Source organism: Artemia franciscana, chromosome 13 (assembly GCF_032884065.1).
Source record: "Artemia franciscana chromosome 13, ASM3288406v1, whole genome shotgun sequence".
Taxonomy (NCBI): Eukaryota; Metazoa; Arthropoda; class Branchiopoda; order Anostraca; family Artemiidae; genus Artemia; species Artemia franciscana.
This window is the reverse complement of record NC_088875.1, coordinates 28434581-28447552: the sequence shown is the minus strand read 5'-3', so window position 1 is coordinate 28447552 and position 12972 is coordinate 28434581. Positions and strand designations below refer to the sequence as shown.

General features: G+C 33.9%; 2 protein-coding genes across 15 annotated transcripts in view; one reads left to right on the top strand and one right to left on the bottom strand.

Annotated features, from left to right (window-relative positions):
• Positions 1–1839: 1839 nt before the first annotated feature.
• The window catches only part of LOC136034764 (uncharacterized), a 187837-nt gene continuing 176704 nt past the window's right edge, over positions 1840–12972 (bottom strand). The window contains exon 4 of the mRNA XM_065716165.1: positions 1840–2101. Within this exon, the coding sequence (XP_065572237.1) occupies positions 1976–2101 (126 nt within the window). The 3' untranslated portion in view covers positions 1840–1975. The remainder of the gene's footprint in view (positions 2102–12972) is intronic.
• Positions 6114–12972, top strand: part of LOC136034761 (fibulin-1-like) — a 198962-nt gene continuing 192103 nt past the window's right edge. For all 14 annotated transcript variants that reach the window (XM_065716156.1, XM_065716158.1, XM_065716153.1 and 11 more), the window contains exons 1-3: positions 6114–6186; positions 7570–7728; positions 11217–11379. In XM_065716156.1, the coding sequence (XP_065572228.1) occupies positions 7653–7728; positions 11217–11379 (239 nt within the window). In that variant the 5' untranslated portion in view covers positions 6114–6186; positions 7570–7652. The remainder of the gene's footprint in view (positions 6187–7569; positions 7729–11216; positions 11380–12972) is intronic.

The window sequence follows — 12972 nt, the reverse complement described above, 5'->3', positions numbered from 1 at the left end:
TTTATTAAATGACATTAAAACTACTGCTTGTTCAAATTCTCTACTTCGAGCAGATATATTTCTTTTTAATTAATCCATGCTTGTTTTTAATATAAACAAAAGGCCAAAAACAGGGGTTCATTACACTTCCTAATAGGTTTCACACTAACATCTATGAAAATATTCCGTCTTTGAAACCTTATCATAAATTTCAAATTCGCTCTCTACTTCGAACAGATATATTTTTTTTTAATTAACCCATACTTGTTTTTAATATAAATAAAAGACCAAAACCAAGGGTCCATTACACTTCCTAATAGGTTTCACCGTAATATTTATGCGAATATTCCGTCTTCGAAACGTTATCATCAAGTAAAAAGGTGAGTCTATTTAACGTCAATATTACGAAAATTTACTATACTTCCGGTTTTGCCACGTTTCCTGAGGTCAACTTTATTTCCCTGATATTTAAGGTTCTTTTAACTCACAAAGTCTTTTAGTTCAGCTCATATTTTCTTGTTTTACTACTTTCAAAAGTGGCTATGAATATACCCCCTTCATTTGCGAATAGGACAGAAATAGAGTCATTGAAAAATAAGAAGATATAATAAAAATGACATAGTAAATATATTTTCCTGAATGAAAAAGAAATCATAGAAAAAGAAAATAAGACTCAGTGCTTTTTATAATATTTGCACTGTAGTTAGGTATTTAATAGTTTAAATTTCTACTTCCAATATCTTATCGCAACTCTTATATAATTCTAAATCCCTATTTATATTTGAAACGCCTAATAAGCGCTTATGTAGTCATATTCTCTACGTTTTGGATTCTTATACTAACCCACAAATGTAGGACTGCCTCTATTTATAATAGCATGTTGAATACTTGCTGTTTTCGCTTTTCTAAATCCCTATTTATATTTGAAACGCCTAATAAGCGCTTATGTAGTCATATTCTCTACGTTTTGGATTCTCATACTAACCCACAAATGTAGGACTGCCTCTATTATTAATAGCATGTTGAATACTCGCTGTTTTCGCTTTTCTAAGTATTTCTTTCGACCACCTCTAAAAACGAACTGACATAAATGTACCGAAGATTATTGCTGCTATTAGCTGCATTTCACGTAACACAAGCATAGCTTGTGGCACATTTATCTTTTGATCAGCACGCTATACTAAATGTCTACTGAAAGTAGGATAAAGTGATTTCAAGGAATATATGAATATTTTCCTCACAATTTAGAAATTTTACGTTAACATCTAAGTGGTACTCATACTCTTTTTGATCGTTTTGACTTTAAACATGCAATACTAGTAGTATTCTCAGTTTTCTTCATCGTCGGTTCCTTTCTACTCAGTGTTGAAGCATTCATGAAGGATGCGAGAAATCATCTTACTAGAAGTAACTACATGGGATTCTCCGTCAATATTGGCAATAACAAGCCCGTCTCTCAAGTTTTCTTGCAGCTTTTTTCACATGCCTTGAGCTATATGGCTCAAGCCAATCTTATGGCAAAAATTTTTTCATTTTTGCATATGGATCGCTGATAGCTAGCTGTTCTTTGTCATTTTCCTGAAAGTGTTCCAACACCTTTAAAAATGTCTCATGCTTTTCTACATCACCGCAACATTTACGTCACTGGCAAACTTCAAGGGTACGTTACGATGCGTTTGAAAAGCAGCGGAGCACGACACGTGATATGGAACGTCAGGGATGTGGACGTATGCCACTATATCCCTACATAAATGGACAATATTTCCCTAGTCTTCGTTTATGTTTAAAAAAAAATTGTTTTAGGGGTAACTGTTATACCGCAAAATGAACAACAGTTTTCAAAATCAAATTCCCTCAAACGGATTTCAGAAGATATCTTACTTCAATGATTTTCACTAGCATTTACCATCTTTTGTGTTTCTGTAATTTTTCTAAGTCTTCCTTGCTTGTGTAAGATCTGTGCCAATCGATGTGTAGCATAATTCCTACAGTACTTTCAAGATTCTTTTCTTGATCCCGAGCGGCTGCACTTGTATTCAAAATCCCTTTCTCGCCGGATGGCACTTATTGCACCAGTGCTATCTACGCTTTTAAAACATTTTGGATAGACAGCAAATTCTATCTAAAAAAAAAAAAGTCAACTTCAGAGATAGAAATAATCTTGTTATCGGCAAAGAATCTCATCTTTTGTTGGGAATAATGATAAAAACAAATAAAGAACACAAATTAGTTTGAGGAAGGGTTAACTTCTCCAGCTAGAAAATATTCAGCTGTTCTACCATGACCTAAGACAAATAAAAAGAGAGATGACCAAGGAATCATCGTGCAAATAACCTATCGTCATAAGGAAAACAATAGAGAAAAAAATAACGAAAATAAAAAGTAAGCTTTAAATAGTAATATGGTAGAAGATCTTTAAATAGAAGTTGAAGGAAAAATGTAATGATTAAAAAGAAAAACTAATAACCGTTATTAAATCATGCTTAAAAGTCTCGAAAAACACGCACAAACTTTTTTTTGCTAAAACAGATTTTGGTGGAAAAACTAGGATACGCTCATGAATTTCACTGGCAAAGCAAGCGACTCTTTTAAAGCATGAGCTTGAGCTAGATCCTTTTTTTGGAAACTAGACTGTGCTTAACACCAAAAAGGTATGGAGAAGTAGTACCAAAATAGACCCACTTTTTCTCTAGGACGCGCATCATTTTTTCAATAGAATCAAGAAAATAGAGCTAAGTAATTGTACACATAACACAAGTTACTGCATTGATCTTAGATTAAAATCAAGAACATTGAAGGTTTCGGCCAAAGTTTGATTAACGAAATTATAATGCCTCTCTTTTAGATGCCATTGTATGGAATTATTCAGGAGGCCAGTAAATGGAAATCCGCAGTATTGGCTGGTGTATTGGAAAAGTTAACGATTAATTATTGAGTTCAATTGATAATGATAGGACAAGAAGCTGGTGACACATGTCTATTTTATCCAGAGTATTAATCGAGAGTATTTTCATGTTCCATTTCCATTTTTTTTTTTTGCGGCGCTGGTAGCTCCATAAAATACATTTCTTCCAGCTAATTCTCAGGATTTATATTTTTTTCACCCTCGCATATCGCACTTTTAGGGTAGAATTGAGAAGTATAGAAACAAAATCTGTAGCCTGTTACCAATCCCAGTATTCAGAGAAAAGAATTTTTTTTCTGTTCATTACAGTTTTATTTTTGTTTTGCCAGTCAATAGCTTAGGTGTCAGTTTTAGTAGGTTACAAGTCCCTTCTTTCCCATTCTGTTATCTATGATGTCGAAAAACCTAGAAAGGACACCTTACTCGCTAAAATATGTAAATGTTTTTTGGAGATAACCCCAAACTTCAAATACTAAAGAGTAAGTTATGAAAAAAACATCCCGCTTATCACTGGTGATCGACCATTTTTACATCAAATTCTTTAATTTACGACCCCACTCACCCCATAGGAGACATATTTTTCTATGTGTTATTTTTTTATGTGTTTCATAAAATTCTATTTGTTATTTATATGTGTTATTGTACAATAAACTTTTATCCTTTTACCACCTCCTCCGCACTTTAAGGGTGCCCATTGTTGCTCATTATTAACAGATAAGGTTTTAGTGGAAGGGGCTCATTATTAAGTTGGAGGAGCTCATTCGGTTGGAAATTGAAACTTCTAGGTCTTTTTTTAAGAGTCAAAAGTGATCAAAGAGCAACTAGCCCTTCCCCTTTTTCCCAAAGATATCCGGTCAAAATTTTGAGGTAAATATTTGATACTAAATAGTCCAAAAGCCAAATAACTATGCTTACAGAGTTTAGCCCCCCCCTCTATTCTTCAGGGAAAGAGCTGTGAGTTATGCAATTGATTTTCTTTTTACTTTGAATCTTGAATTTACTGATTTACTCTGCAAGTTTGATTTACGGGGCGAAGGGATGGGTCCAGGGAGTGGAGAGACCCTGCCCCCCTCCAAGATTTTTCCAATGCCCTTATTCTTTGTTTTTTTCTGTTTTACTATTTTTTTAAAATAAATTTGTCATTTTGGTATATTATTGGAGCAGTTAGGGAAGGGGACAGTAGCCAAACCCTTTTTTGCAGGGATTTTTTCGTTTTTATCCTGATCTGCATATTTAATTTATGTTTTACTCGTTTTAAGAGTTATTTAAACATTTTTATGGTACCTGTTATATCTTTATTTGTGACGATTGTTCATTTAATTGATACTTGGATGATATACCCCCCTACCTAATATTCTACTAATATGTTTTTCTGACGCTCAATCCTAAAGAAATATACCGAAGTGGGATAAAAATAAAATGATTTAATAGGAAATGTGGGCTATATATTTGCACATTGGTGAGGGGGGGGGGGAGTTAAAAAAAGTGGGTGTGCATACCTAATGTATTAGGTATAATTATGCTACATATTATGTAGTAAGAATAGTTTTCTAGCTTCACACTGTCCTATACTTAACCCCCCCCCCTAATGCGCAAATATATAGCCCAAATTATATATTTTACATCTGTTCTGTCACTTTTCTTTATCTTGTCTCACGCCAAGCTAAAAGAAACTAACAAAAAATCGGCTCTGCAATGCATCAATGAATGAACAACTTGAGCAGTATGGGGTTTATCATGCAAGTGCCATTTAATTTCTATTAGTTTTGGGTATTAACATGGACCGATTTCGAGTCCTCCAATGAGTCAACTTCAAAATGGACCCTAAGGGTCTATTGCCGTCATATTTACTTTTAATTTTTTTACAGCTACTAACGTCATTTCCTATCTTAGGCGCAGTAATGTTATTCTCGATTGGCTCAATCGAAGACTTGTTCATAATCTATAAAACTGAGGCCTAAAGAGTTTGATGACTTAGGCGCTTCCAAATTTTGAATCTAAGAATGAAAATTTGGTTGCCCTATCTTCTACCCTTCCTAAAGTCACGCTGTCCTTCAACAGTTTATCTACAAAACCTGTAAGTCTAAAACGTATCATTATAAAAACTAATTTGCTACCTACAGAAACCAGACTAATGCCTCAATAATGATCACACTCACTCTTATCACCTTTCTTATAGAGAGGTCGGATTGAAGTTTTCCTAAAATCTCTCGATATCTCCCCTTTTTCAAAGTCATTTACATAATCTTCAAAATCAAAACAAACAGCGCCTGAAATAATTATTAATTCATTAGTCACAATCCACCACAAATACTGTGTCGTTTAGTAGGTCCCAGTTTCCTCGAGGGATGCCACTCCTCAAGGTTACCCTGCGGTGCTGCTTGCAGTCAAGGTTCTGGATAGACAAACTCGTGAAAAGCTTATCAAGATGCCAGTATGAGGCCACGCAAGCAGGAATCCCTTACGGAGAATAAGGACGGAGGAAGAAGCCTATGAAGGAACAGAAAGCTAAATAGTGAAAAGAATATGTGAAACTAAATATAAGGATTAGTCCCTTTATAAAACGGTGAATATTGGCTCTGTCATGACCAGTGAGTTTAGTACTACTTGTAATTTTTTCCCCTTCCACTTGGATACATTTCTGGCAGCGTTCATGATTTACTATAGTATCCGATTTTTGAGTTTGACTTTCTGTTCTTTCAGGCTTCAGTGTCGCTCTTTATTTTTCTTTGGAAAGTTTTTTTTGGCAAATTTTAAAAATAAATCTGAATCATAAAAAATTGGATTTAGGTCAATATTTAAGCGTTCTACTTTCCTTACTACCTTGATCTGATAAGTAAAACGTACCAAATTAAAAACCAAAGGATTTTTTTTTACTAAAGGGTTAGCTAAAATAGTGTTTTCTCCATGCATAATTTGGGATTATCAGGTCTTGTTGCTTTGGCCTTCTAAAAAAAAATAACAAGTCTTAATTGTTTTTAATTAACACTTCCTTTTATTTCTGCCTTTTTTGCCGTCCCGTTTTGGTCAATCCATGTAGATAGACTTGAGAGATCGGAGAATTTATAAATCTTGAAAAAAAAATTTTTGAGGTCTTCGCAAATATTGAGCACTTAAATTTCCACTTTTGATATTTTTAATTAGTTTCAAGATTGTACCATTTATAAATTAATGGTCATCTGCGATACTCTAAATTGCGTTCATCTTGGAAATTTTCATAATAGTTGCTCTTGTATCCATGAGATGGTTGATCTTTTTCCCAGTGAGAATTGACCTTTTGGTGACACAAGAGCATCTTGAATGTGAGTAACATTTAGAGCTTTGTTCCAATTCTATTCACTTAATAAATGTCAAGAATCATTTTATGTTACAGAGGGATAAAAGTATTTATAAATGCCTATGAAGCAGGCTTTAATGTTGCGTTTTCATAGTTCTTTGAAGATAAAATTATTATTCCTTATTAAATATATCAACGAGGAAAAGCAAAATATAGCAGACTTAAAATATAAATATCGCAGAATCAGATCAAAAACACATTTCAGACTGCAGCTTTTTTTTACTTCAATCCGACTCTTTTTCAGTTTTTCACAAGAACTATTTAATATTTTCCAAAACAGGTTCAACCACACCAATTTTTTGGGGAGACACGACAAACTTGTAATTTGTTTCCAAGGCTTAGGATGCAATTTTTTTTGCCCATATTTCTATATTTTTCCGAGATGTAACAGAATTTACTCCTTTTTCTTATCTGTCCAGTCCTTAAATTTTAATCAATTGAACTGTAAGAAAATTAAAAAAATTCTTGAAAGAAAAAATTCCATTCAAGACAAAAAAAAAGAGAGAATGAGAGCGAGAGAGAGAGAGAGAGAGAGAGAGAGAGAGAGAGAGAGAGAGAGAGAGAGAGAGAGAGAGAGAGAGAGAGAGAGAGAGAGAGAGAGAGAGAGAGAGAGAGAGAGAGAGAGAGGAGAGAGAGAGAGAGAGAGAGAGAGAGAGAGAGAGAGAGAGAGAGAGAGAGAGAGATAGAGAGAGAGAGAGAGAGAGAGAGAGTAATTTAACCCAGCCCAATGTCTTACTTCTGTCTTGAACAGAGTTTGCCTTCAAGATCCATTTGTTCTGTATTTAGTTCTGTTATTTTACTTTGATTTCATTTCTCATTTAGTGTTTTCCAATAAGCTAAATTAACTACAGTGTAAATTAACCTAGCAATTTCCATCACAAGAATAGGCTGAGATTAAAAGGCTGTAGCTGGTCGGTGCTGACGACCGAAAAAGCAGGTCGTCCTTGAATGGAATTAGAAGTGGTCAGAAGAAAACGATGTAAAGATAGTCGGAACTTAATGAGAGTTAGAAATGACGAAGCTTTGAATATACTGGATTGATGGAGGAGCGTACGTAGTTATGTTGGTCTCAGGTGGCTTAGTGCTGCGATGATTAGTAGTAGTGGTAGCAGTAGTAGTAAATTAAATATAATTTACTAATATTGATTAATATTGATTTAATTAACATTGAAGGCAGAATTCCATTCAAGCCAAAGAGATATAGATAAATACGAAGGATTAATGTCTCTAATAAAAGAAAAAAGAACTAACTAGTAAAATTCGAAATAATTAAATGTTCACTCTTATCTTTTCCGCACACATTATAGGCATTAATTAGGCTAATTTTTTGTTTTGTTTGTTTACTCAGGTCTACGGTGACCAACATTCATAAATCAGATAAGAAGCAGTCGGTAATCGCTTGTGCTCAAATGTGAAACAAAATAAGGATAAATGAGTGATACCACCATGTCGAGAATCTTACTGAGGATATTTTGGATGCTTGGTGGAATATTTGCTGTCGTTTCAGGTAAGATCCTCTCACATCAAAATGCTTTTAGCTTTGTTAATGATTTCGGTGCTTTTAAACAGATTTTACCAGAGTAACGTGGCTCCAACAGACGAAACTTAAGTTAATAAATTTATGGAATGATCAATTAACTCGCTATCTAAAGGATAAACATCCCCTTGTTTCCTATTCAACACTTTTTCAAAATATAATAATCCAAACCGTCACAATTGGATCCCAGCATCCTTGACCTACCGCCTGATGTCTCTCCCTAGGCTGTATACAAAGTCATCTTTTTTTGGTGATTTATCTTAATTTTGTAATTCTTTCTCGTGAACAGTTTGTTCATAGTTCCAATAAAAAGGAAAAGAAAAAATTGATAAGAAAAACAGCATATCATTTTGTAGAGCCTAGGAATATGTCCAGTCATTCAGTCTGAACCAACGGTCCCATGGACTTCTGATTTTTTTATTAATAAGAAAACTTTTCCTTCATTTTTCTTCAAGTTCTTCACATTTTTCAGCTAGCTGTCAGGTTGTAGGTAGAATGACAAGGTTGGCTTTTCGTAAATATACTAATTTCGACTATAAGTTTATTAAAAAATGTATTTACCTGTAAGATAAATAAACATTCCTTTTCTTACCTTTCTCTTCAATTACTTCATAGTTAATAGTATAATTAATATCATTATTTAAGGTCGAGTGAAAGTATATCTTTTCATACATATGCTAGTTTTGACTATACGTTTAGCTATTTGTCTATTATTAAGCTTTGGGTAAACAGCCATATGTAATTATAAGGTGAACAAACATACTTGTTCTTACTTTTCTCTTCAATTTTCTTTATAGTTTTCAACGAGGTACCAAGTTTTAGCCAGGATGAAAGCTTAGCTTTTCATAGATACACAAATTTTGACTAAAAGTTTAGCCATTTCCTTTTTACGAAAAATCAAGAACAAATAAGTATATTTACATACAAGGTAAATGAAAACTTTTTCCTACTCTTTTCCTCAATTCTGAATAATTTTCAGTAGCTGTTCACGTTTCAGCTAGAATAAAAGCATGAATTTTCATAGACTTGTCAATTTGTACTGTCGGTTGCTCCCCTTCCAGTCAAAACTAGCATATCTGTAAAAGGCCATGGTTTCAATCTGACTAACTCAAGAATGGCTATCTCGTTGATACATTTAAAGCTTGAAGATTTTTGTAAGAATTTTTTTTATTATTTACCAAAAAAATAATTATAATTGCATGGGAACGTTGGTTAAAATTTTGGGACGTTTGGTAGACTTTCTATATCATTCGCAGTGTGCAAGCGTGCTTTTAAAAAATCGAAAAACTGGGAAGTTACGCAAATTAGACGCATGGACCACGTTTGCCTCCTTGAATGTAATAGTAAGCTTACCTTTCAGCTAGGGAATTAGGTGAACATGCTACATTTTTATTCCAATTTTATTCGGCGTTTTAAGGGTACGATAGAATCCTAAAAAAAACACCCAAATGTGAAAAAAACTGTCTTTTAATCCAGCACAGGACAACATAATTTTGAATTGACTTATTCAGTTTATGTTCTCTCTGTTAAAAACCGATTGTAAACGAGCTTCATTCAAGATGATGACAAGCTAACTGATATATTTAAATATTGGCGTTAGATAACAAGTTACCCTCGCAATAACCAACCACAGCAAAACAGACGTTTTTTTTATGTATTTCATCTTCAGTTTATACGGCAAAAGGTTTATTTGCAAAGTGTTGAGTTTATATTAATCAATACCTTGTTTTATTATGTAGATATCTGTTTATCCTCCACAGAATCATGCGTTCCATAGGATTTGTATTCTCCTGAGATTCATTCGGATTATCGCTTTTGCTTCTCTTCTAACGCCGATTACACTTACGATTCTATGTGATCCTCGCTTTCACTTGTTTTCTAATCTCATATTTGTTGTCTATTATTTTCATTTGTGACTTGTTGTGATGCTTGTTATCGTATTTCTCCTTGCCGCCGATCTCACTATGCTTCATTTTTGTTCATCATTGCCTCAAACATTTTTCAAATTCTTTCGTTTCGGCTGATTGGGTTTATACACATTGTATAATTTCATATGATATCATAGATACCTAAAAGCTTCTTATTCGTTTTAGTATTACGTTTTTGCTTTAATAACGTTGTTATATAATTCAGTAATAACCAGGCATATTCCGTTGCAAATACCCATTGAAAGATTTGAAATATCTAAACAACGCATTATCATAATTGTTGTGTTACTCTTTAGTGTCAACAATGTCAATCGAATTAAGAGATTCTGGTGTGAATTTAATTCCTCCTTCCTGTTTATCCTTCACAGACGCTTCACAAATGGAGATATAACATGCTCCTTTATTTCCTTATAATTTCGATTTGTCTTCTATCTACAGGATTTGTGATGTAACATTTTCATTTACAATTCAATTTGATTCTTATTTTTTTCATTTTTGTTCATAATTACCTTAGACATTTTTTCCATTCCTTTTGCTTTAGCAATTCGGATCCGTTTGTCATCTTGTATGATTTTGCATGACGTCATAGATACCAAAGAAACAAAGCCAAAAAAGAATAACGGATCAATTACTTGATTAATATATGTTCCTTAAATAAAAAAAGTCTACTGTAATGCATAAGAGCCAACGCTCTTGCGTTGCTTATAGCAAAGATTAAAGAACCTCCAATGCTGTTTTTGTTTGCCTCTTTTCCCAGGTCGTTTTACACGGGAACATTGGTCGTAGAAACTTTGGAGGGAGCTTGTTTGACGGATATTGAGAGTTCTAGCGTCATTTTTAAGAGTAAAAATGATTCAAAAGCAAGTATCGCCTGTCACTTGCTTTCTTTTTCTACCCCCTAGTGACCTCAAAAGACATCCAATCAAAATTTGGAGACAATCATTTTGTTCAAAATAGTCACAAAATTCAACAAAGATGCATCGAGGAATGAAAAGAAGTCCATAAGACTTCCATCTTTTTTCCAAGTTCCCATAATTTTCTTTTCAAAATGACATTTTATTGTTATGACTAATCGAAATAATAGCTACCATTTCTGAACCACCTTTAAAAGATAAATTTTTCTCACTAGACGGCTCTCTTTACGCGTTTTTATATTTCGGCTAAAATGGGGCGTGGTTCGTTCTTTACTAGGTTGCCGCTACGTTTACAATAATGACATTGAGGGAGATGCACATGAATCACCATGGCCATTCCTGAGATCAATACAGATACGCTCAGGAGTGCCCTTTTGGATCCTTAGCTATCCACGAAATATTGCAAATAAGCTTTTTTGACATCCCGGATGCACTATACTATTTTAACAAGCAGAATTTTAAATTAATCAAACATAAGGAACAATTATTTTTATCACGCTTTTCACTGGCAAAAATGGTATCAACAGGTTCCTTTTGTTGTAAGACAAACAGCTTTTTTCGGAAACTATCAAAAAATTAAGAGTGAAAACTGTGAGTATTATTATTTTTTATTTAGGTGATCTCGAACCTACTTTCAATCGGTGTTGCAATCACGGTGTTAACTGGGGCAGTGAAGGACGACAATGCAACACTTTTCAAGCTCCAATCGCTGGAGTTCCGAATCCACAGCAGGCCATTTGCTTGACAGTTGTACAAATATGCTGCTTAAGAAGGCATAGGTAAGCCATTAAACTTGTAGCGTTATTGTCATTAAATTTACAACTAAGGAGATTGTCGAAAAAATCCTGATAATCTATTTTCTTATTAGCTTTCAGATCGAGTAGTTTTGAAGCCAAGGATTCATTTTGGTTTCCCCTCTGTCAAAATTTCCTCAATTTGTGCAATTGAAGGCACAAAATGGTAACATTGCTCTCTTAAAATCTATTTCCCTTCTCACCGCCGAGCTTTTTCACTAAAAGGTAGGGATCGCATTTTCTACCTTTTTCGAAAATAGAATCATACTGGAGAGTAGAAATAGGCACAATAGTTCACACTCCATTTCGCTATTCAGCACCTCCAATCTCTTTTTGGTTGGTAATTTTGTTACAGAAATCGATAGCCAGCAGCTGCAAAGCCTTCTATTTGGCGTCCTTATACCGTTTCTCAAAAGATTGTTTTCTAAGACGCAACATGTTGCAAACGTAAGTAACACTTTTCTCGTAATTTTCTGACAAAAGTTCTATATTTAATTACAATTCTATATTGGATTTTTTTTGCTATTACATTTTATTTTCTTTTGAATTAATTTTTTAGATCAACCTTCATCTTGGTAATTTCTTATCCTTTTAAAGAGTTTTATATTTCATCTTAGTATATACGGACACTTTGACATTTTGAAAGTCGTAATCGTCGATTTTCTAGTCCTGCGAGATCCTTCCCCAAAGGGCTATTTCGCATTTTCTTAGGGCGGGGTCTTTCTCTCACTCCATTTCAGAAGGCTTTTAAGACGGGAGTCCTATCAGTTTTTCTTTGAATTAAGCTGTTCCTAATATATTTTGTAATTGTAACTTTTTAATATTTTATGTTTAGTTTTTATTCCTTATTTTTTATCTTTTTAAAATTTCTTATGTTTCATTGCGGGATATATGGACACTTTGGCATTTTTTGAAATTCACAATCCTAAATTTTATAGTCCTTCTAAATACATCCTCCACAGTATATATCAGTAGTATGTTGACTTATACTTTGGTTGGATCTATACCCCTTTAATAGAAAGTAAGAAGCCTCTCTCTTGTCAAGGTCATCCCCAAAGGCACTCTTGAGGATCAATGAACTCTTGCACAATCGATTTCTCAACAGCTTTATGTTGACTAACTGGTTGCTCAACTGTTAATGCTTTCGATTGGATGTGGTTTTTTGCTTACCATGTTCATTTACGCAATTGATTTATCTAGCCTTGAATTACTTTAAGACTATTGTCCAAGGTACTTGCACGTGCAATAAACTCTGAACAAACCTGGACAAGTTGATTCTAGTGGTGTACTGGAATACCAATGAGACCCAAACAAAACCGGTAATAGCTATTTCCTAAGACACTCTTGAGGAACAAATAACTCTGAACAAACCTAGACAAGGCGGTTATACCTTTTCTGCTACATTATGAAACAAATTGTGTAATGATCAATGATGATCGTTGAGCATTTTGCAATGAATTCAGAAATATTTGACTAGTGTAGGAGCTGAACTGTGGACTCCTAAGAATGAAGGAACGACGTGCTAGTCAACTAAACACACAAGTTGATGCTAATAGATTGTTCTTAGAAATACATTTA